Source organism: Gavialis gangeticus, unplaced genomic scaffold (genome assembly GCF_001723915.1).
Source record: "Gavialis gangeticus isolate Ggan-Ray unplaced genomic scaffold, GavGan_comp1, whole genome shotgun sequence".
NCBI lineage: Eukaryota > Metazoa > Chordata > Crocodylia > Gavialidae > Gavialis > Gavialis gangeticus.
Window position 1 is genome coordinate 7,700,677 of NW_017729025.1, and position 19,778 is coordinate 7,720,454.

The 19,778-nt window shown below is 54.2% G+C and overlaps 1 protein-coding gene across 1 annotated transcript in view; it reads left to right on the forward strand.

The window, feature by feature from the left end:
* Window positions 1-19,778, forward strand: part of TRIM9 (tripartite motif containing 9) — a gene marked incomplete at its 5' end in the record, with an annotated part of 188,271 nt that overhangs the window by 114,778 nt on the left and 53,715 nt on the right. Inside the window, 2 exons of the mRNA XM_019519875.1 lie at window positions 1,549-1,644; window positions 3,434-3,556. Coding sequence (XP_019375420.1) covers window positions 1,549-1,644; window positions 3,434-3,556 — 219 coding nt within the window. The remainder of the gene's footprint in view (window positions 1-1,548; window positions 1,645-3,433; window positions 3,557-19,778) is intronic.

Below are 19,778 nucleotides of genomic sequence, written 5' to 3' on the forward strand. Positions count from 1 at the left end.
CAGGTCCTGTCAGACCAACCTGGTGGCCTTCTACGATCAGGTCACAAAATCACTGGATGTAGGTGTCACGGTGGATGTAGTCTTTCTGGACTTCAGGAAGGCCTTTGACACTGTCTCCCTCCCCATCCTCATTAAAAAGCTAGGTGACTCCAGCGTTGATGCCTACACAGTCAGATGGGTTGCTATTTGGCTGGAGGGCCGCACCCAGAGCATGGTGGTGGACGGGTCATATTCGACCTGGAGGGATGTGGGCAGTGGGGTCCCCCAGGGCTCAGGCCCGCACTGTTCAATCTCTTTATTAGCGACTTGGACGAGGGGGTAAAAAGCACCTTGCTCAAATTCACTGATGACACCAAGATCTGGGGCAAGGTGGGCACACCAGAAGGGAGGGACAGGATACAGCTGGATCTGGACAGGTTACAGGGGTGGGCAAATAAGAATAGGATGAGATTCAATACCGACAAGTGCAAGGTGCTGCACCTGGGCAGTAAGAACCAGCACCATACCTACAGGTTGGGGAACTCCTTTCTTGAGAGCACGGTGGCAGAAAGAGATCTCGGAGTCGTTATTGATGCCAAGATGAACATGGGCCGGCAGCGTGGGGACGCGGTCAGGAAGGCCAACCACACCTTGTCATGCATCCACAGATGCATCTCAAGCAGGTCCAAGGAGGTGATCCTCCCCCTCTATGCGGCACTGGTCAGGCCGCAGCTGGAGTACTGCGTCCAGTTCTGGGCGCCGCACTTCAGGAGGGATGTGGACAGCATGGAGAGGGTCCAGAGGAGGCCACTCGCATGATCAGGGGGCAGCAGGGCAGGCCCTATGAGGAGAGGCTACGGGACCTGAACCTGTTCAGCCTCCACAAGAGAAGGCTGAGGGGGGATCTGGTGGCTATAAACTTAGCAGGGGGACCAGCGGGGAGTGGGAGAGACCTTGTTCCCCCGAGCACCTCTCGAAGTAACAAGGAATAACGGTCACAAGCTGGCAGAGGGGAGATTCAGACTAGATATCAGGAGGTGCTACTTCACGGTCAGGGCGGCTAGGATCTGAAACCAACTTCCAAGGGAAGTGGTGCTGGCTCCTACCCTGGGGGTCTTTAAGAGGAGGCTTGACAATTACCTGGCTGGGGTCATATGAGACGAGTTTTCTCTCCTGCTCAGGGCAGGGGGTCAGACTAGAAGATCTGCAAGGTCTCTTCCGACCCTACTTCTATGAATCTACGCACCCAGGAGGTCTAAGGCTGAGCAGATGGGCCAAGGCCACCCAGGAAAGTCTGCCATGGAGCTGGAAATTAACTTTCAGCCTCTCACCGGCTCTGCAGTTGCCCTAGTCATGGGACTCCCCACAGGGGCAGCATCCAAGACTTGCTAATGGTCATGCAACCACCAAGGGTGGCGTGAGACCCAGACTCCTAGTGCTATGCCACAACCACTGGGCAGTGCTGCCTCCAGCCTGGGCACGAGCCCAGGTATGTGCTCCGTGGTGCACATGAATGCCCCATGTCCCCTGAGGATTGCTAACCTGCCTTTTGTCACCTTCTGTCTTCAGAGCCAGCTTTCCCAGGCGCTGAATGGGTTGTCCGACAGAGCCAAGGAAGCGAAAGAGTTCCTGGTGCAGCTGCGAAACATGGTTCAGCAAATCCAGGTATGGTCCCGTCCCATCCTGACAGGGAAACACCCCTCCACACATGCCCTGGGCATGTTGATATGCCCTGACAGCGGCCTCTTCTGCTTTGGCTTTGTGACTTTCCTGACCAAATGCACAGAGCCAGCCCCTTCAGTGCCACCTTCTGCAGCCCTCCACTGTGCCCGTGCTGCTGGGCTGGCCTTGCTGCTCACCTCCGCTCTCTGGGGTTGTTCAACCAGCAAGAAGCAGCTCCCCTAGCCAGGCTCCCAAGCCCCTGGCCTGGGCATGGGGCAATGCTGACTCCAGGTGCCAGTTTGGGGGCTGGCGTAGGGTCTGGTGTCCTCAGGACAGCCGATAACCCAGTGGGGGAAGTCACTGCTTAGAAGACGCTTTCTTCCAGCCTCTCCAGCCAAGTGAAGCCACATCAGTGAGTCCGTCTGGTTTGTAAGCTGTGGCGCGTTTGCCTTCAGCCTGCCATGCTTCCCCATTTCCCCTGAGAGGGGCTCGCAGTGCAGATAAAACTAAGCCACTTGGCAGAGGTCTATATAGCTTTCCTCCTGCCCCCAATAAAATAAGCCCCTTCCACTCGGTGCAGTGGAGATCGGCTGCTCGGGAAAGTAGGGGTTTGGGGAGCCGTCCCGGGTGGCTCAGAGCAGTCAGGAGCACCCCCTTCTCCCACCCAGCAGTGCTCTCAGGGCCCATTCAAGCCCTGCACCCATCCTCCTGGCAGCCGAGGCTTTATGGACATGATCACCTCACTGGGCTCTTGGCAAAGCTGCGCTAAGGCGCCCAGCTCCTGGCAGCCCTCCCCTCCACTCTCCATGCCTGAGCTACGCTCCCTGCAGAGGGGCTGGGGATGTAGCACCAGGACAAGCACAGGCAGCTGTGGCAGAGATATGCAGGGGGAGCTGGGTTGCATGCTGCAGCCCGCGGCGGGAAGCCCCTGCTCTTGTCACGGGGCACCTGGTATTTATGGGGCAGCAGCAGGTCAGTGGTGTTGCTCGACCCTTGAAACACTGGGACAGGTCTCCTCCCCCAATTCTTCCCATTCCTGTCCTGAGACTTGCCCAAGGAGACTCATCTTGATTTTCTGCAGCACAATACCACCTGGCTGCCTTAACCCTTTGCCCCCTGCACTCCTGGTTTCTTCCCCTACCACTGACTGTGTGCCCCACCTGCCGCACCAGCCCGCAGCAAAAGCCATCTCTGCTGTCATAGTATTGCCAGGTCCCAGCCCAGCTCTCAAGGCAGAGAGCTGCAGATGCAGGAAGAGGACTTCATCTCCTCCCAACCCGCTTTGTGCACTGAACCCCAGGCCAGAAGCCCTGCCCAGAGACCTAAAAAAACATGGATGCTACTCATTCATCTCTGGGATAAATGTGGGTGGACGAGCATGGACCTGGTCATTCCTCTCAAGCTTACTCCTTGTAGCACCTTGGTTCATAGTGGGACCAGCACAGTCAGGCTCTTCTGAGCATCACGATTTGCCATCCCCTGCAGGAGTCAGTGCATGTGCCATTACACAGGCCCTATGAGCAGATCCTTACTGGTGCAGATCCTTTTGCACTGAGCAGTCGCACCCTACTCAGGCCAAAGCCTACAGGGATTCCTAGGAGCATTGCCCGAGGGTGCATTGCTGGATTTGGCCCTGGGTTTGTATGATAGGTGAAAGGCCCACTTCTCCCATGGGCAACTGCGAGCAGTGATTAGCAGTCCCTCATCCCCTCCCAGGGTCCGGAGCCCCACTCCCCCCATGGAAAGATGCTGGTCGAACCCCGCAGCTGTGAGCACGTGCTTTGTCCCACAGGAGAACAGCGTGGAGTTCGAGGCTTGCCTGGTGGCTCAGTGCGACGCCCTCATTGACGCTCTTAACAGGAGGAAAGCCCAGCTGCTGTCCCGCGTCAACAAGGAGCATGAGCACAAGCTGAAGGTGAGTCCCGCGCGTTCCTTCGTAGGGGGCTGAGCATCTGACACTGGGGATGTTCCCCTCAGCTCCTAATGCACCACAGCACAGCCACGAGTTGTGATGCTTGTTGCAGTGAAGGGGTTAAAATTGCAACCTTGCATTGAGCGTTCCCAGTATCAGAGACCCCCATGGGAAAGGTAAATCCTGAAGGAAGCCCTTCGCGCATCTTTCCCAAGGCTGGCTCCAATCCTTCCAGCTGTGCACGCGCGCACGCACACATGCACACGCTATCATGCTGGCAAGGCTCTGACTAGAAGATGCATTTCGGAGCATTTGCTGAGATGTTGAAATCCGGGGTAGTTCTGCACCAGATCACAAATCAAACCCCGTAGCCGCATTGCTTGAGGTGGGTAGGCGGCAAGGGGTGTGGGCCAGCCACCAGCCGAGCTGTGTAAAGCAAAGTGCTGTATCCCAGCATGAGCTCAGGTCCTGCTGAGGGAGACACTTGAACCTGGATCTCCCACATCACAGGGCATCCACACTGGCACGGTTACGAATTGGTCCAGCGTCCATACGATTTCAGGTGGCCAAGAATAAGCCAAGTACAGCCTGCCCTACGAAGGGTGCTGCGCCCTTCACACCCAGTGTTTTCAGTGGGCGCAGGTTATACTAGTTATTTGTCACTTTTCTGCAGTGCCGTGAGTGTGCACAGGGCCTAATGGAGCCACAAACTGTAGGATGGCATGGCTCTTGCCCTGACTAGCTTAGGATCCTGAACTTGCAAGGCACATTGAACCTGCACTGCAAGGCTGGGAGTGCCCTCAGCTTCTGTTAACATCAGCCAGAGCTGAGAGCACCTAGCATCTTGTCAGATTATCCCATAGCGTGGACACGAAACTAGGAAGAATGGAGCAGGAGGAGCACTGGGGTTGTGTTGGCTGTGCCTGGCACACAGTGACAGGATTTGTAACCCTGCACAGGAGACCGGATTGCAAACAGCAGCCGAATGAAAGGTCCCTTAAGGGCCAACCGACTGACTGTTTCTGGCTTCACCAGCTGTGAAAACTGAAAATACAGAGGAGAGTCACTGCAGGCTGGGAAGTGAGAAGGCAAAGGGCTTCTTGGGTGTATGCTCCCTGTGGTGCAGGGTTTAGGGTTAGGGTTAGGAGGACCTGAAGACCTGCATGGGATATTAGTGCCCATGGACGATTGAGGACTGAAGTTGGAGGTTATTCAGGGTATGGCTTGAGATTGGGCTGCAGCCTTGTGGGCTGATTCCTGTTTCTGTACAAAGACCTGGAGCAGGATTCACCTCCTAGCTTCCACTTTATTCCACTTGATCTGCTGGGACAAGGGAGGTGCAGCTCTCTCTGGCGGGTCTAGCCGCATCTCAGCAGGCTCACAGCAGTCCCTCCGAAGCGAGCCCCCAAGCCCAGATGTCCTTGGCTCCAATGTTAAGGTGTAACTATGTTCTGCTGAGCTTTCGGGACGCATCATTTGAATGTCTTTTAGTGAGTCAGCTTCAACCAAATAATGAGGAAGATCTCTTGTATCCTCTGTCCCTCCACCTGGATTTGGCCCCTGGCACTGCCCCATGCCGCCAGCATGTCGTCTTACTTGCTTTGGCCTCTTCTCGGCATGTATCAAACGCAGGAGTTGAGTGAGCCTCCCCGCATTGCCATTAGTCCCATGTTTGCCTTCGACATGCAGCGAACAGACTCTAGTTTATGGGAAGCTCAGACCTCTGCATCCTACGGTTCATGTCTTTGCAAGGCCTGCCATGCCACCCCTTTCCACATTCGCACCCCTTCCCTCTTGCTCACAGAGACACCGTGCCTTCATCTCTGCCTTTCAGTCACTGCCTCCTTTGTTCTTCAGTCTCGGTCTCCCCTCCAAGATCAGGTCACTTGCTTCGCCCTCTGGGATACAAGAGTTTAAACGCAAAACTGCATGGCGCTGGGGCAGGGCTGCCTGCCGGGAAAGGTGTGAGCAAAGTCCCTAGCCAAATGTAGGGCCCATTGAAGTCCCAGGGTTGTCAGACAATAAGGGCTTTGTGAGCGGGGTTGCCTGTTCCCTTTCTTTCGCACGCCCACGCTGCAATCGGTGCTGTGGCACTGTAGCTAGTGGTACCCCACCACACATCAGCTCCTCACAGGCTGCCAGCCTGCCTTCTCATTTAGAAAAGACCAGCACCATCCACCAAGGTCTTTTTCAGACCCAGGGGGGTCAGGGTTAATTAAAATCTCACAAAGCAATACCATACAAAAACTACTCCCCTGACCCACCCGGGCTGCGGGAGCCCAGCAGCCTTTCACTTTATGGGCAGCCCTGGGAGGTGCTTTCTGCCTCTCTGAACCTCCCCTGACCCCTTCCCAGCTGGGCTTGGTACTTGGTCAGGGCCTGACGGCTCCTGGCCCTTAAAGGGATCGCTGCATTGCAGCATCTCTGAAATTCCAGCTCGGAGCGCCTGTACTTACATCCACACGCATGGATGAAAGTAGCCCCCCTCTGGCATCTCCCTGTTGTCATAAAGGATGCCAGGTTTGGCAGTCTGGGCCATGGGGTGTCTGTGGGATTTGCTCCGGTCCTCGTACCTACATCCTGCACCTAAGGAGTCCTGCTGAAACTGGTGGGGATGCAGGGGGGAGTGAGGGCTGACTGCGGAGGGAAGGGCAGGGCAAAGCAAGCAAAGAGCTCCCACGGCGTTCAGGGACCCCCAGCCGGGAGCTCAGCAATGCACGTTGGAAGCTTTGCGAGGACTAAATGAGGAGAGACTGAGGGCACTGGGCTTATTTATCCTGGAAAAGAGAAGACTGATGGGGGATTTCGTAGCAGCCTTCAACTCCCTGCAGGGGGGCTGCAAAGAGGATGGAGCTGGACTAGTCTCAGTGGGGGCAGATGACAGGACAAGAAGCAATGGGCTCATGTTGCAGCAAGGGAAGTTGAAGTTGGATATTAGGAAAATCTTTCTCACTAGGAGGGTGGTGAAGTGCTGAAACAGGTCACCCAGAGAGGTTGGAGAACCCCCATCCAGTCTGTCCATTAGGCTGGACGTAAGGAAAAACTTCTTTACCATCTGAGTCTCCAGAGTCTGGAGTAGATGCCCCACAGAATTGGTGCAAGCATCTACTCTGGACACCTTTAAGAGACACTTGGATGCTTATCTTTCTGGGGTGAGCTGATCCCAGCTGACTTCCTGCCCCTTGGGCAGGGGGCTGGACCCGATGCTCTCGTGAGGTCTCTTCCAGCCTTGATGTCTATGAAATCTATAAAATCCTTGGAGGTTTTTAAGACCCGGCTAAACAAAGCCATGGCTGGGATAAGATAGCTGGGGCTGGTCCTGCTTGGAGCAGGAGGTTGGACTAGATGTGACCCCATGAGGTCCCTGCCAACCCTCATTTTCTATGACTCCGAGCCATCAGTGTTCAGACCCGAAGGCCCATTCTCACAGCCTGCAGCAACATCCGTTTAGGTTGGCTGTTCACTCTGAGCTGTGCAGCTGGGAAGCAGTAATAAAGCTGCTGAAATCATGGTTTGAAAGCTGTGTGGGAGGGAGCAGCTTGCCCTGTGGCGTGGCCGTGCCTTGCCTGTGTGGTGGTCCCATGCAGCGCGCGGGGATGCAGCGTTGTGTTGGGTGTGGCGTTGCACCCTGGCACACAGCATGGCCCAGGTGGGTGGTGCCTGCTTTCGCCCACCGTGCTTTGGACAGCAGGTTGTGGGCAGCTCTCACTCAGGCACATGCCTCCCCCGTCTCCTGGGAAGGGGCTGAGGATCGGACCTGAGTGACCCTTCTGCAGCCTCCTCCCTCTGTGCTCTCCTCCGCTCTGCGGCTGGCAGGATTGCCACCTACCCATGCCTGAGTCATTGCAGCACCACGCTGCTCCTCGCCCACCTGCCGTGATAATTTCCTGGAAGAAGCACAGATGCCTGCACCCTGCTATCACTGAGCCCACATGGTGGGAGAGCTGCTAGCTGGGCTGGGGGTCAAACGAGAAAACAGCCACCCTGGGAAGAAGCTGCAAAATGTAAGCAGAACCGAGGTCCTGGTGTGAAGTGAAATACAGCCACGCTGGCAGCCTTGCACTCACCCTGTGGCTAAGAGGCAGCCAAGTCCCCTTGGCCTCTTTCCACACCCACCAAGCGCTCCACTGGAAGGCAGGGGAGGGAGAATCCGGCCCCCGGTCTGTAAAGCACCTGCAGGTCCCAGTGCACGTGCAGCTGCTCTGAGCCTCGCTGCATGGAGAGAGAGCGAGCTGTGGTAAGCGCTTGTTCTCCGAGCAGGGCAGGGCATTATGGCTACATAATGTGGTCCTGGCAGGGCAGTAGCTAGTGCCTCCCAGAGAAGGTAGGTCTGGTGGGTTCAGCTGCAGCCTGGCAGTCAGGTGGGGGCTCCCTCGTCACTGATCTGCTGTGCGACCGGAGGCATGTCGGCCCATCTCCCTGCTCCCCGTCTCTGCCTGTGGACTTAGACTGGAAGCTGGGGATGGATGTGCAGCACCGAGCACAGCGCGCCGCAGCCTCAGTGGCATCCTTCAGGCACAGCGAGGATGTTGAGAATAATTCCCTGACATGTTTGGTTTTCTTTCCAGTGTCCTGAGATGCTCCTGGTTTCAACCCACCTGGGTTGTGCTGGTGAGGGGTGTTTTGGCCCCTTCCCTTAAAGCTAATTGCTGCTTATAAGAGCTCCCAGAGACCCAGGCCCTCCTTGCGGAGCCCTCCAGGGCTGGCCCCTGCCATGGCACGGCCCTGTCTGTCTGCTGCTGGCTGGGCAGTGTTGCATGCTATGGTACGCGACAGGGAGGTGAGAGAAAGCAGTCACATCCATCCTGCGCACCTGGTGAGTGCTGCAGAGGCCTTACTCCAGGTCACCACAACGTGATTTGCTGCACAGTGTCCCCAAATTTGGGGAACCTGTTTCAGAGCCCTCCTTCCCTGAAGAAGAACAAAACACCCCTTCTTCCCAGGAGGTCACCGGAAATAAGGAGCTCTTAGAGGAGGGGTTGCAACGGGTCGCTGGGGCAGTAGCAGCCTTAGGGGTGGGCAAACCAGGCGACTGCCTGGGGCCCCACATTTTAGGGGGCTCCAAAATTTTGCAACAATTTTTTTGTGGGGGTGAAGTTCTTAAAAACTTTGTTCTTTCTTCAACTTATGAGTAAGTTTCATGGATAGGGCAAAGTGAACCTGAAATAAAAAATTGCTTATAGGTCATCAAAATTAAGCCGCAAAAGTGCCCCAAATGACGCTCTTGCCCAGGGCCCCAACAGCCCTAAGGCCACCACTGGTGGGGGAAGCAAGGGCCTGAGAAGAGCAAGCTTCAGAGCCAGAGATTTGCCCCTTGTGAAGCCACAGCGGAGCAGGTCCTGAGAGATCAAATAAGGCTTCTTGTGGAGCCTGGAAGCAGTTTCCTCTAAAAAAACAGCCTGAGCTGTAATGCGGTGGAGCGGCTCACTGAATTGTGCCAGGAGGAAGGCCAAGAAGACAACGCTAATCACGCTGCTAGCACAGAGCAGCCAAGCTCACAATCCTGAGCTAGCTCCAGCACCGACGTGCCAGTCCAGGAGGGCAACGTTAGCAATGAGCACCGCAGCAGCAGCCGGGTGAGTTCACAGCCCTCTTCCCCCAGCACGGAGCTGGAGCGGCAGAGGTTGACCTTGGAGGAAAAGAAGCTACAGATGGAGGGGCTTTGGATGCAGATGGAGGATCACCAGTGTCAGAGTCTATTTGAGTTGGATAAGGAGAGTGAGCAGGTCCAGGCCTTTTGGAATAGGAAGCCAAGAACCCGAGGAGCCCACTCTTTGGGGTACCTAAATCCAAAAATAAGGCCCCTATTTCATGGTGAAGGGAGGGAGGCAGTGGGTACCCGAGTGCCCCAGTCATTCCCAAGCTCCTGAGGCCCTCGGATCCCCAGGTGCGCCTGCTTTATCTGACACACATTTCACTGAGAAAAAAGGGCAACCTTGGATATGTGCCCAAGAAACAGCTCTCATCTCTGTCCTTTTCCAACAAAACTACAAAAAGTGACTCTCACTGTCTTCCCATTACCACCTGCACAGGGGGCTCAGCCCTTGGCTCCTGTCTGTGTGGTGGTGGAGCATCAATAGAGACAGCGTATGCTTGAGAAAAAGGCCTCCCATCCTGCTTTAATGATGCCAAGGGACGGAGAATTGGTGGCACCCCTTGGTTATCAGTTCTTAGTTAGGGTCCTTGACATGCTTCCCATGGACCATGGTCCTGACTCCACTCCATCGCCATGAAGCATCACAACAGGAGGCTCCCGTGATGTACTGCTGGGCTATACAAGTTGTTGGAGAGTAGGTTTAGACTAGACATCAGGAGGCGCAACTTCATGGTCAGGGCGGCTAGGATCTGGAACCAACTTCCAAGGGAAGTGGTGCTGGCTCCTACCCTGGGGGGCTTTAAGAGGAGGCTTGACATCTACCTGGCTGGGGTCATTCGAGCCCGGTTTTCTCTGCTGCCCAGGGCAGGGGGTCAGACCTGATGATCTACAAGGTCACTTCTGACCCTACTTCTATGAATCTATGAGTCAATGTGGCAGAAAGAAAAACGTCGTCCCCCCACACATACTTTTCACCAAAACGTCTCAAACTTCTGCCCAGAATTCTTTTTTTTTTTCACTGGGGGAGAAACCCTTTTTGCTGGCCAGCTCTTAGAAACAGGATTTTCCATGGTGCTCAAACCCTTGCATTGTCTTGGCCAGTGGCTGGGGTAGGCAGCTTTAGTAGGGGGAGAAAAAGGGAAGCCCCTGGCCATTGCTGTACAAACAAATGCCTTCTTACCCCCAGCAGTAATTGGTTGTGAAAAGCACTCTCCATCTCCTGCCCGCTGCCCTGCGGGCTTTAGAGCCTCAACCAGGAGCTCCTATCCTGGCGTCCTCCCGTGTGATAGCTCAGGAGGCCTCTGCCTAGCCAAGGCTCAGGAGCCGAGGGCTGAGGCTGCAAGGTTGAATCACCTGGGGTGAAGTGCTTTAAAAGCAAAGGCAAAAGAGGACACTCTCAGAGCTGAGCACAGATGTTATGGTCTTTTAGAAGCAGCATTAAAATGTAAATTAGAGTTAACGGCATCTGAGGGGGAAGAAAAGCTTTAGGAATACAGTTCCTATTTTAAGGTTGCAGTGCACAGAAGTGCTTTATGACAGGCAGCAATTAGCCGCAGAGTTCTTGTTCGTGTCCTTCCCGAGCACCTAAGGATAAAATGGGTGCTGGAGTGCTCAAGCAATCGCGAACAATGGATGCAGCTGCTCTGAAATCCTTCCCAGGCACCTTGGAGCCTCGCCAGCATCCCCAGTGTGACTCAGCCAATCGGTTACATCCCATTACCCTCGTCCCAGCACGCTCCGTAATTCAGCAGGGCTCCGATTGTACACGAGCTGCATGGGGCTTGGAGGAGAGCTTTGTAACCCATCTAATCCCATGCAAAATTAATGCAAGCCTGGTTTGTGGCTGTAGTCTGATGAATGCTGCATGCTCTTCTCAGTCATCTGGGGCCTGCGCTCGGAGATGTAACCTCGTTAGGAAAGGAGTCAAGTGCTCAGGGCTCTTTGGGCATCTGCTTTCAACGCTTGCTTGCCAGCACGTTGGAGCGCAAGAGGGACATTGGCATCTTCAGGCCTGTTGCACCAGTCCCAGGAGTCACTGGGCAGTGTTTGATTGACTGCAGTGGCTTTGGGATCTGACCCTTAGAAAAACTGCTGTCTGCTTGCTAGTCTCACTGGAGAAGATGCTGTCGATCTTTTCAAGCATTTTACACCGGACTCCCTGGCTAGGTGCAGACATTCAAAAAGCCTGAGGTGGACTTGATCTAAGTTACGCAGTTTTCTGTAAGCAGCATAAGGTTAGATCGGTAGTTACCGGGATGCACATTTGCCCTTTGGTGGTGGGGGGGCGCAAATCTTAGAGCAGGTTCTGCCATTTTTAAACCAGTCTATGTATGCCAAACTTCTGTTCGGTTATGGATACAGACCCGTTTTGTGTGCCGAACTTCTGTTCTGTTATGGGTACAGACCAGTTTCCAATCACTTATACTGGAAAAAGTGTAATGTCTGTACCTGACCCCTGTGGAGTCACCCCAGCTCTGCTCCACTGCTCCTCCAAAGGGAATTTGGGCAAGGACCCATCTTCAAGTGATGTCAGTCCATAGATCTGAGTCCACTTACCCTGGGTGAGGATCGGCCCAGTGGCCCTGAAATTGGTGGGCAAAGTGGGTTTCCGGTGTAAACCCCCTCCCCGCCACATTTGCAGTTTCATTATTGTGTGCTCTAGTCCTACTGTAAAGGTCCTTCAATCAAGAATGAAGCTCAGAAGAGCTGCATTGTCAGGACAACAGGCTCCGTCTGCTGTGGCCATGCCACCAGTCCTGGAATCATAAAAGCCTAGAAAATGAGGGCTGGAAGGGACCTCAGGAGGTCACATCTAGTCCAACCCCTGCTCCAAACAGGACCAGCCCCAACTACATCATCCCAGCCAGGACTTTGTCGAGCCAACTGAGAAGGCCTAACAGTCCTTTGGTTTTGTTTAGCTTCATGCTGCATTGTCGCTCAGGCTTGTCTCTAGGAGTCTGACAAAGAAAAATCAAGGTTTCATTTGGTCTGAGGATGTATCCAAACCACAATCCTTGCTGTGACTTCAGGGTAGTACAGCCAGACCTAGGATAGGTTCAAGCAAGCTGTTGAGTCTAACTGCAGCAGCCCAAAACTTGGTTTCTCACCCTGCACTGGGTTCCCTGTAGGCAATACCTTTAAAGTATGAAAGCCCTGCCGAGAAACCAGACTGCTTGTCTGAAGTGGGAGACAGCAGGCACATCTACATGTGTATTTAATGCAACTGAATATACTCCAGCCCAATGTGACCCAGAGTAAACTAATCCCAACGTCACTGTCTACACATGCGTTTAAGCACAGTAATTTACTGCGCTACCGGATACCACTCGTATCTGAGGGACTATCCAGCAGCACAGTAAATTAGTCTACTGTGCCCAAATTGCTGCATATGCATAGACGGTGGTGCTTTACTGCAAAGCAGATTAGTCTGTTGAGTAGCAAAGTGTCTCATGTAGACATGCCCAGCAAAGATCACCCAGGAAAACCTAGCATCCAGATTGCAGAGGACACGGCAGCCAGCAGAGCATCTAGTTACCCCGTTACACCACCACAAAAGATCAGAACAGGCACGCCTGAGGGGTAATGCTGGATTCTGATCTCTTTTTTCCCCTCTGCATACATGACTCTTGTTGTCTTGTCCCTGGTCTTAGTGGTTGATTCACAGCGTGGCATGCATTTGCAGTTAATCTCAGATTAATGTTGGGCTTCTGTTTTCGTGGTCACCTGGGAGATATTCTTATAATGAGGTCATAAAAAAATCTCTCCCCCAAAGACGGGACTAACTGCTCTGATCGTTACTCATTTCATCTCAGCGTGAGGTAGAGAAGAAAGGCGGCTCTCTGTTTCATATCTAGGTTTATCTGCTGTGGACCCAACAGTTGATTGTAGGAGCATAAGATCATGGCAACAGGACAGCCAGTTTGCTGTTTTCAGCCATTTCAAGGTCTCCCCACCTCACCACCTAAGCCAGCTGGAGAGCATATAGTTCACCATCACGTCTTTGTGTCCCACCTGGACACCAAGTGGTGGGACACTTGAGGAGAGGGCGAAGCTGATGGGCCACGATGGCAGAGTCTGTACTCCACCTTGATCCCCCAAGCCACGGGGGACCTAGGCTGGCAGCTACTTCACGGAGCCGTCCCGATCTGGTGTGATTCAAAGCAACCCCCGGTTCCCTTCTGTGGGAGACCCTGGCGCGCATGGTCTTGGAGTGTGCCGGGTTGCAGCCCCTGCACCTCCTCCTCCAGAACCGGCTGTTGCGGTTTGGGCTCCACTTTTCCCCGCACCTTTGTATTTACGCACTCCCCATCCACTAAGGCCCGGGACCTCCTGGTCCATCTCCTTCTGGCTCTGGCCAAGCTTACCATCTGGCTAACCAGGCGGGAGGGTTCCCGGGGACATTGGACATTTTTCCTTGGTGTCCTCCGGTTGTGACTCCGAGTGGAGCATCGCTGGGCAGTAGCCACCGGCGCTCTTGCTGAGTTTGAGAGCTGATGGGCGCTGTCTGGCGTGCTCTGCTCGGTGTCCCCCCAGGGAGCATGTGTTTTGGCCCTGTGACCTTCACGTGCACACCCTGTTTCCTCATTTGTCATCCCCTGTCCTCAGTTGGTTTTAAAGAGGCTCTTCGCCACCCAGTAGTGGCGGCCCACATGTTTTTAGTGGGCTAGGCACACAGCACCTTTTAAGCAAATAGGTGTATGGAGACCTTGCGGCTTTTTTCTGCCAACTAAGACTAAGGGAATATTTCCATGACAAGGAACGACACAAAGATCAACCCACCACAATCCTGAGCCATACACAACACATGGAGGACAGCTCCTAAACTCCACCTGAGGGCCACAGCCCCACTCTGGACCTGGATTTAAATGGTTTCTGCCTCCATGCCCCCTCTGAGATTGCCCCCCAAAAACACCACTTAGGTGACAATCTCGGTCCTGCAGAACAGAGAGCCATACTCAGCCTTAAAAACAACCCTGGTCTTATTATACAACAGGCAATAAGGGGGGTGCCACTGCTGTCACGGACCAAACAGCCAACATGCAGGAAGCAGAGAGACAATTTTGCGACAGAGTTTTACAAATTCCTCACGGAGGACCTCATGCACAGTGCTGGGAGAAACAAAATGGCTTTTTAAAGACACCGCCTCCAGCAGCACAGGGGAGGATTAATGCTTCCCCTTCCCAGGAGCTCAGGCCAGGCAATCTTTACTTAGCACCCAAGATCCACAAACCTGTCAACCTTGAATGCCCCGTTGTCTCCAGCATCAGATGAAGTGAGCCCTGGCTCACAAAAATGCATGCATCTCTGATTCAGTTAGTCTGTAAGGTGCAGCTTTACCCTGCCTTGCAGATGCAGTGGTGTTGTCACCCCACAGATCCCTAACACGGTGGGAGCTATAAGCCTGACAGGCCCATCCAGCTGATAGCAGGGGCCTGGGCTGGGTGACCGAGGTGGTCTTACCACTCCTGCCCGGCTTGGTCCTGCCTTGCACCTCTGTGTCTCGGTGGGCCCCCACTGCAGAAGGGATGTGGACAAATTGGAGGGAGTCCAGTGGAGGACAATAAAAATGGTTCGGGGGTTGGGGGATATGACTTATGAGGAGAGGCTGAGAGGACTAGGTTTATTGAGTCTGGAGAAGAGAAGACCAAGGGAGGATTTAATAGCAGCCGTGAACTCCCTGCAGGGGGGCTGCAAAGAGGATGGAGCTGGGCTGTTCTCAGTGGGGGCAGATGACAGGACAAGGAGCAATGGGCTCATGTTGCAGCAAGGGAAGTTGAGGTTGGATATTAGGAAGTATTTTCTCACCAGGAGGGTAGTAAAGTATTTGAACAGGTTACCCAGAGCGGTGGACTCTCCATCTGTGGAGGTTTTCAAGAACAAAGCCCTGGCTGGGATGACGTAGTTGGGACTGGTCCTGCTTGGACTCGATGTGGCCTCCTGAGCTCCTTCCAGCCCTCATTGTCTCGGGTTGTATGATTCTGTCACACTGCAATTTGCCTGGTCCTCTGGGAAATAATCTGGCTCTTGGGCCACGCTCTATTTAGACAGAATTGGATGAAGTGTTAAAATGGCCCAGCTGGCTCTTGTGGAGAGCAGAGAAAGAGCTGTTCATCTCCGGGAGCACAAGCTTCCCTGTTCTTTCTGCCGGGGATTAAAAGCTTCCCATGACTGGCACTTCCACTTCAGACCCAGGCCTTTATTAGCAGGGATTATCTAGGAGGAAACTCAATGCTTAATCACCTTCCTTGCGATGACGTGCATGAGGGCAGCCCACTGGTGGAGACAGCAAAGCCGCCTTGCTGGCTGGAAGCAGGGACGGTGACAGTGAGAGCTGAGAGAGACAGGGATGGGCAGGCTTCCTAACCCATCCCACCTCCTCCCTGCAAGCTCAGCACGCCTCCATAGACGGTGTGCAGGAGCGCTGCTGGTCTCTGGCAGACTCCCTGGCTCCACTACAGCGGTGCGGTGGCCTAGCTGAGCAGAGATGCCCTGCAGCAGATCCATGGCCTCCTTGCTGGGTGCACGTGGAGAGCTGCAGAGCAAAGCTGCCTGGCTCCAGCCCTTCGATTCCCCTGCAGCGTGCTGTCTGCATTAGGGAGCTGCCATCTCTCACACCGACAGCACCACGGCCCCATCAGCGCTGCTGCGTTCCCCACCCCAAGGTCTGCTGTAGCATTCATTCTTGGCAGGGTTCAAACCCAGGCCAAAAGGAAGTGATTTTCTGTTTGCTCTGAGACCCAGCACCCCCCAGAGAGGCGCGGACTCGGAGGGGGTGCACAGCAGGCCTGGAGAACTATGGAAGAGCAAAGGATGCATGCAACCCTGGGACTGGCTTGGCATAGGGCCCAGTGACCAGGGTTAGTAGCAGCCCCCAGGTACACGGCCTGGGCTATCCCGCTGCATCCTGGTCCCCTTGAGGCCAGTGCAGAGGAGGAATTGAAGTGTATTTGGCTTCCCCTGTGTCCCCGTCCCCTCTCATGCACAGATCCCCAGGTCCATGGGCTCCTTCAACATGGAAAAGGGGAGGCTGGTTGAATTGTGACTGCCAAAAGAGTGGGGCAGAGGGCCTGGGGTGTGTAAGCAAGTTCATGATCTGGCCCTGGATCCATCTTCCTAGTTACACGTACATGAGAGATATAAACTGCTGTTCCACAGCCATGGGGCACATTAGACGAGCCTGGAGAGCAGGGCGCTTGCAGTCAGCAAGCCATTGCCCAGCTGAAGCCATCCTGTCATTGCATGTCTCACACCAAAACAGAACTGAGTAAAATCTTGGCTCTTTCCTATGCATGCTCACAGGAGGGCCCTTGATCCTACAGGTCTAGGCTCTGGGTTCAGAAGGCAGAGATGCTGTGTCTGGGTATGGTCCCCTTCACCTGCATGGCCACAGACCCTATCCGTGAGGCTCACAGGTTTCCAGCCCTGCAGATTCGGAAGGGCTGCCAGGAGCAGGAGAGGTGCCACGAAACACCTATCGCTACCGATAGCGGGGGTTCAGGACCAGCAGTGGGACAACAGTATCCCTATGCCAGGGACGCCAGGTGCCATAAGAAACAGGCAGCAGAGTGAAGGCCAGGAGCTCCTTGGCTCCGGTGGCACCTGCAGATGTGCAGTGGTAGATTCTGACCTGTATCCTACTTTCTCCTGCAGAAAGACTTGCCACTTCTGTGAACAAGACCCATCAATGAGCTGTGGTAGACATCATCCTCTGATCTTGTCACTGCCCGCACCTCGGGTCCTGGAGCTGTCTTCTCCAGCTGATCCATTACAGGGAAACCCCCCTGCAGGTCTGCGCATGGTCCCCTACGCCTGCAGACCTGTGTGCAACCCCCTCCTCTCTGCCAGTGAAGCTGACTTGGGGGTGTGAGCACCGGGCCCTAAATATAGGACAGCTTTGTTCAGAGCCCCGCGCTCAGCTGTACAGCGGCAATTAACGTCCCGCGGAATTTCATTCATCCCGCTATGGAAATGCGTTGGCCTGAGTCCAGCCCCCACTAATTACATGGCTGATGACAGTCCTAACGTTGCCCTGACTTTGTGGGCTTAAAATTCCCACGTTCAGTCTGTTGCTTCCTCCAGATGCCTCCGGTGTCTGAGCCCGGCAGCGCGATCCATATGTGCACTTGCATTGTGTGGCGCGCATGCATGGCTTGAAAGGAAATTACTTACAGAGCGAAGAGTGTGAGAGCTCATGTGAAGCCGTGCTGTGTGTCTGATTCCCAGCGGGCCTCCACGCTGCACAGTGACATGCCACTGACCTTAGATTCTCCTTGAAACCCTTTTCCTCATGTAGCACTTAGCCTGAGTGAAACCATCTCTGGGATTTATGCACGTTGCCAGTGACGGCAGATGGCGATTCCACTGCTATTTGGAAGGCACTGACTCTTGTGGAGCAGAGGCACGTGGAGGAATTATCCTGAGAGCACTGCACCTGGGTTTAAGCTGCAAAGACGATAAGAAGATAAGGCTTGGTTTGGCACATGCACTTCCCATCAGAGCTCTTTCCCCAAGGATGGGATGGAGGGGGATGCTGGCTTTAGATGCATTTGGCACAGAGTCCACATGGACCATTCCTGGCCCAGCAGGTGGAGAAGGGCACCAAGCCTCTTCCTTGGAGTCTGCAGGGTCCTGGCATCTCTGGTTCATACATGCTTTACAAACCAGAGCAATCCCACGGCAGGGCAGCGACCGCTTATCCTGCAGAGCTGGCTAGTGGCAGGCCCCGAGCCGCGGGCAGTGACTCGATTAGAGGATGATTTCTACCGCAGCTCGTTGATGGGTCTTGTTCACAGAAGTTGCAGGTCTTTCTACAGGAGAAAGGAGGCCATAGGCCAGGATGCCCCTCCTTTTCCTTCCTCCACTCTCTCTCCTCTGCGTCAAGAGCAAGGCGCTTTACCTCGAAGCAGGCTGCTGCTTGGTGGAGGTTGTAGCACCATCCCCTCCCCGCTCTTGACGTGGGCTTCCTTCAGCATGTCCCTGTAGCATTTCCTCCCACTGCCACAAGATCTCAGGCCACAGCTAAACTGGGAGTAAAGTATGTGTCTGGGGAGTCAAGAGTCGGGCATTCAGCAAAGTTGGCGCTTGAGGATCACTGGCTCCACACTGGTAACACTGGCTTCAGCAAGGATGGTGGCACTTGTGTGGTGATCTTCCTGTGTGATGCGGAGGATTTTCCAGAGGTATCATTGGTAATACCTCTCCAGGCTCTTGCAGTGCCCCGAAGGTCAGGCCCCCTGAGTCCTTGGCAGTGAGGAGTAGAGCAGGGCTGGGCAAAATATGGCCCACGGGCCAGGTCCAACCTGCCAGGCCATTCTACCCAACCCGCCGGGCCCTTCTAAAATTTAGAAAATTATTACCTGCCAGTGGCTGCCCGTCAAAGCTGATGAGGCACCGGCTGCAGGACCCAGCCGTGGCAGCAGCAAGGTTTCCCCAGCCTTGCCCCACTTCAGGGCAGGTGTCCCATCCAACCCAGTCACTAGCGACAACGAGCCCACTGTGTATGACAATCAAATGGTGAAACTCGAGATAGTCTTAGACAGAGGCATTGCTTAGAGAAGAGCTGATGAGGACTAGTAGCAAGACTGCTACAATCAGGGGGTCTAGTTTCCTTTAGGGGCATGTCGACACGGGCTACATTTCCTGGCTTCACAGGTCAGTGCTGTGACACTTGAGTGAGGATATGTGGCCAGCATACATGGACTCTGAGCTAATGATGTCTCAGCCCTGGCTGTACGAGACTGGAGAGTCTCTCCTTTCCCTAGCGCTCCCAGTTGATTCTGTCAATGCAGGGTTTGGTGGTGGTTTCACGGTATTATACTGCTGAGGCTGTGGGGGGCCATTGCTTCAACAAAGTCCCCTGAGGGGCCGATGCTGGTGCCTGTATCACTGTACTGCCAGCGAAGATCCTCTACCACGCCATTCGTGTTTTGACTTCAAGAAGGCGCCAAGCCTACAGTGCTGCAGGATCCATTTTGACTTCACTGGACATCTTGCCAGTATGAAAACTGCAGGTCTGGGATCAGAGTACATGCGGCAAAAGTGACCGTGTGCTGGGAACCGTCTCTTGGACCGTCTCTTCTGTCCCATTGTTACCTGGTCCTGTACCAAAGGGATGTGGGGATGGCTGAGGATGGTAAGGCCGTGGCCATGAATGAAGTTACTCCCAATGGCTTGTACTACTATGCTGTTGATACCTGATGCAATGTAATAGTGGATCAGGGTAAATTATCTACCCTGGAACCTCACATTGGGCACTAAATAGCTGCTTTACATGGGGACCCTTGGTTTTAACCGAGCCTGGTTGATCAAACATTGAAAAATAGCTCGAGAAGTGAAAATCAATGTTGTAAGCTCTCTTATAACCTGCTATGGTGAAATACAGCATCAGGGCTACTAACAGGCTTCCCAACCACTACCAGTTGTTTGGTAACCAGACCAAACCCTAGTTATAAGCACACCTAGAGGATCCCTTGTGCTGGGTGGCCACATAGGAAAGACAGCCCCTGCCCCCAAGAGCTTACAATCTAAATTGATGGGGGAAAGACATAAAGACATGGAGACTTGCCCAAAGTCACACGGCAGGTTGAACCAAGACCAGGATCAGTGTCCCCTGAGCCCTCAGTCTAGTGC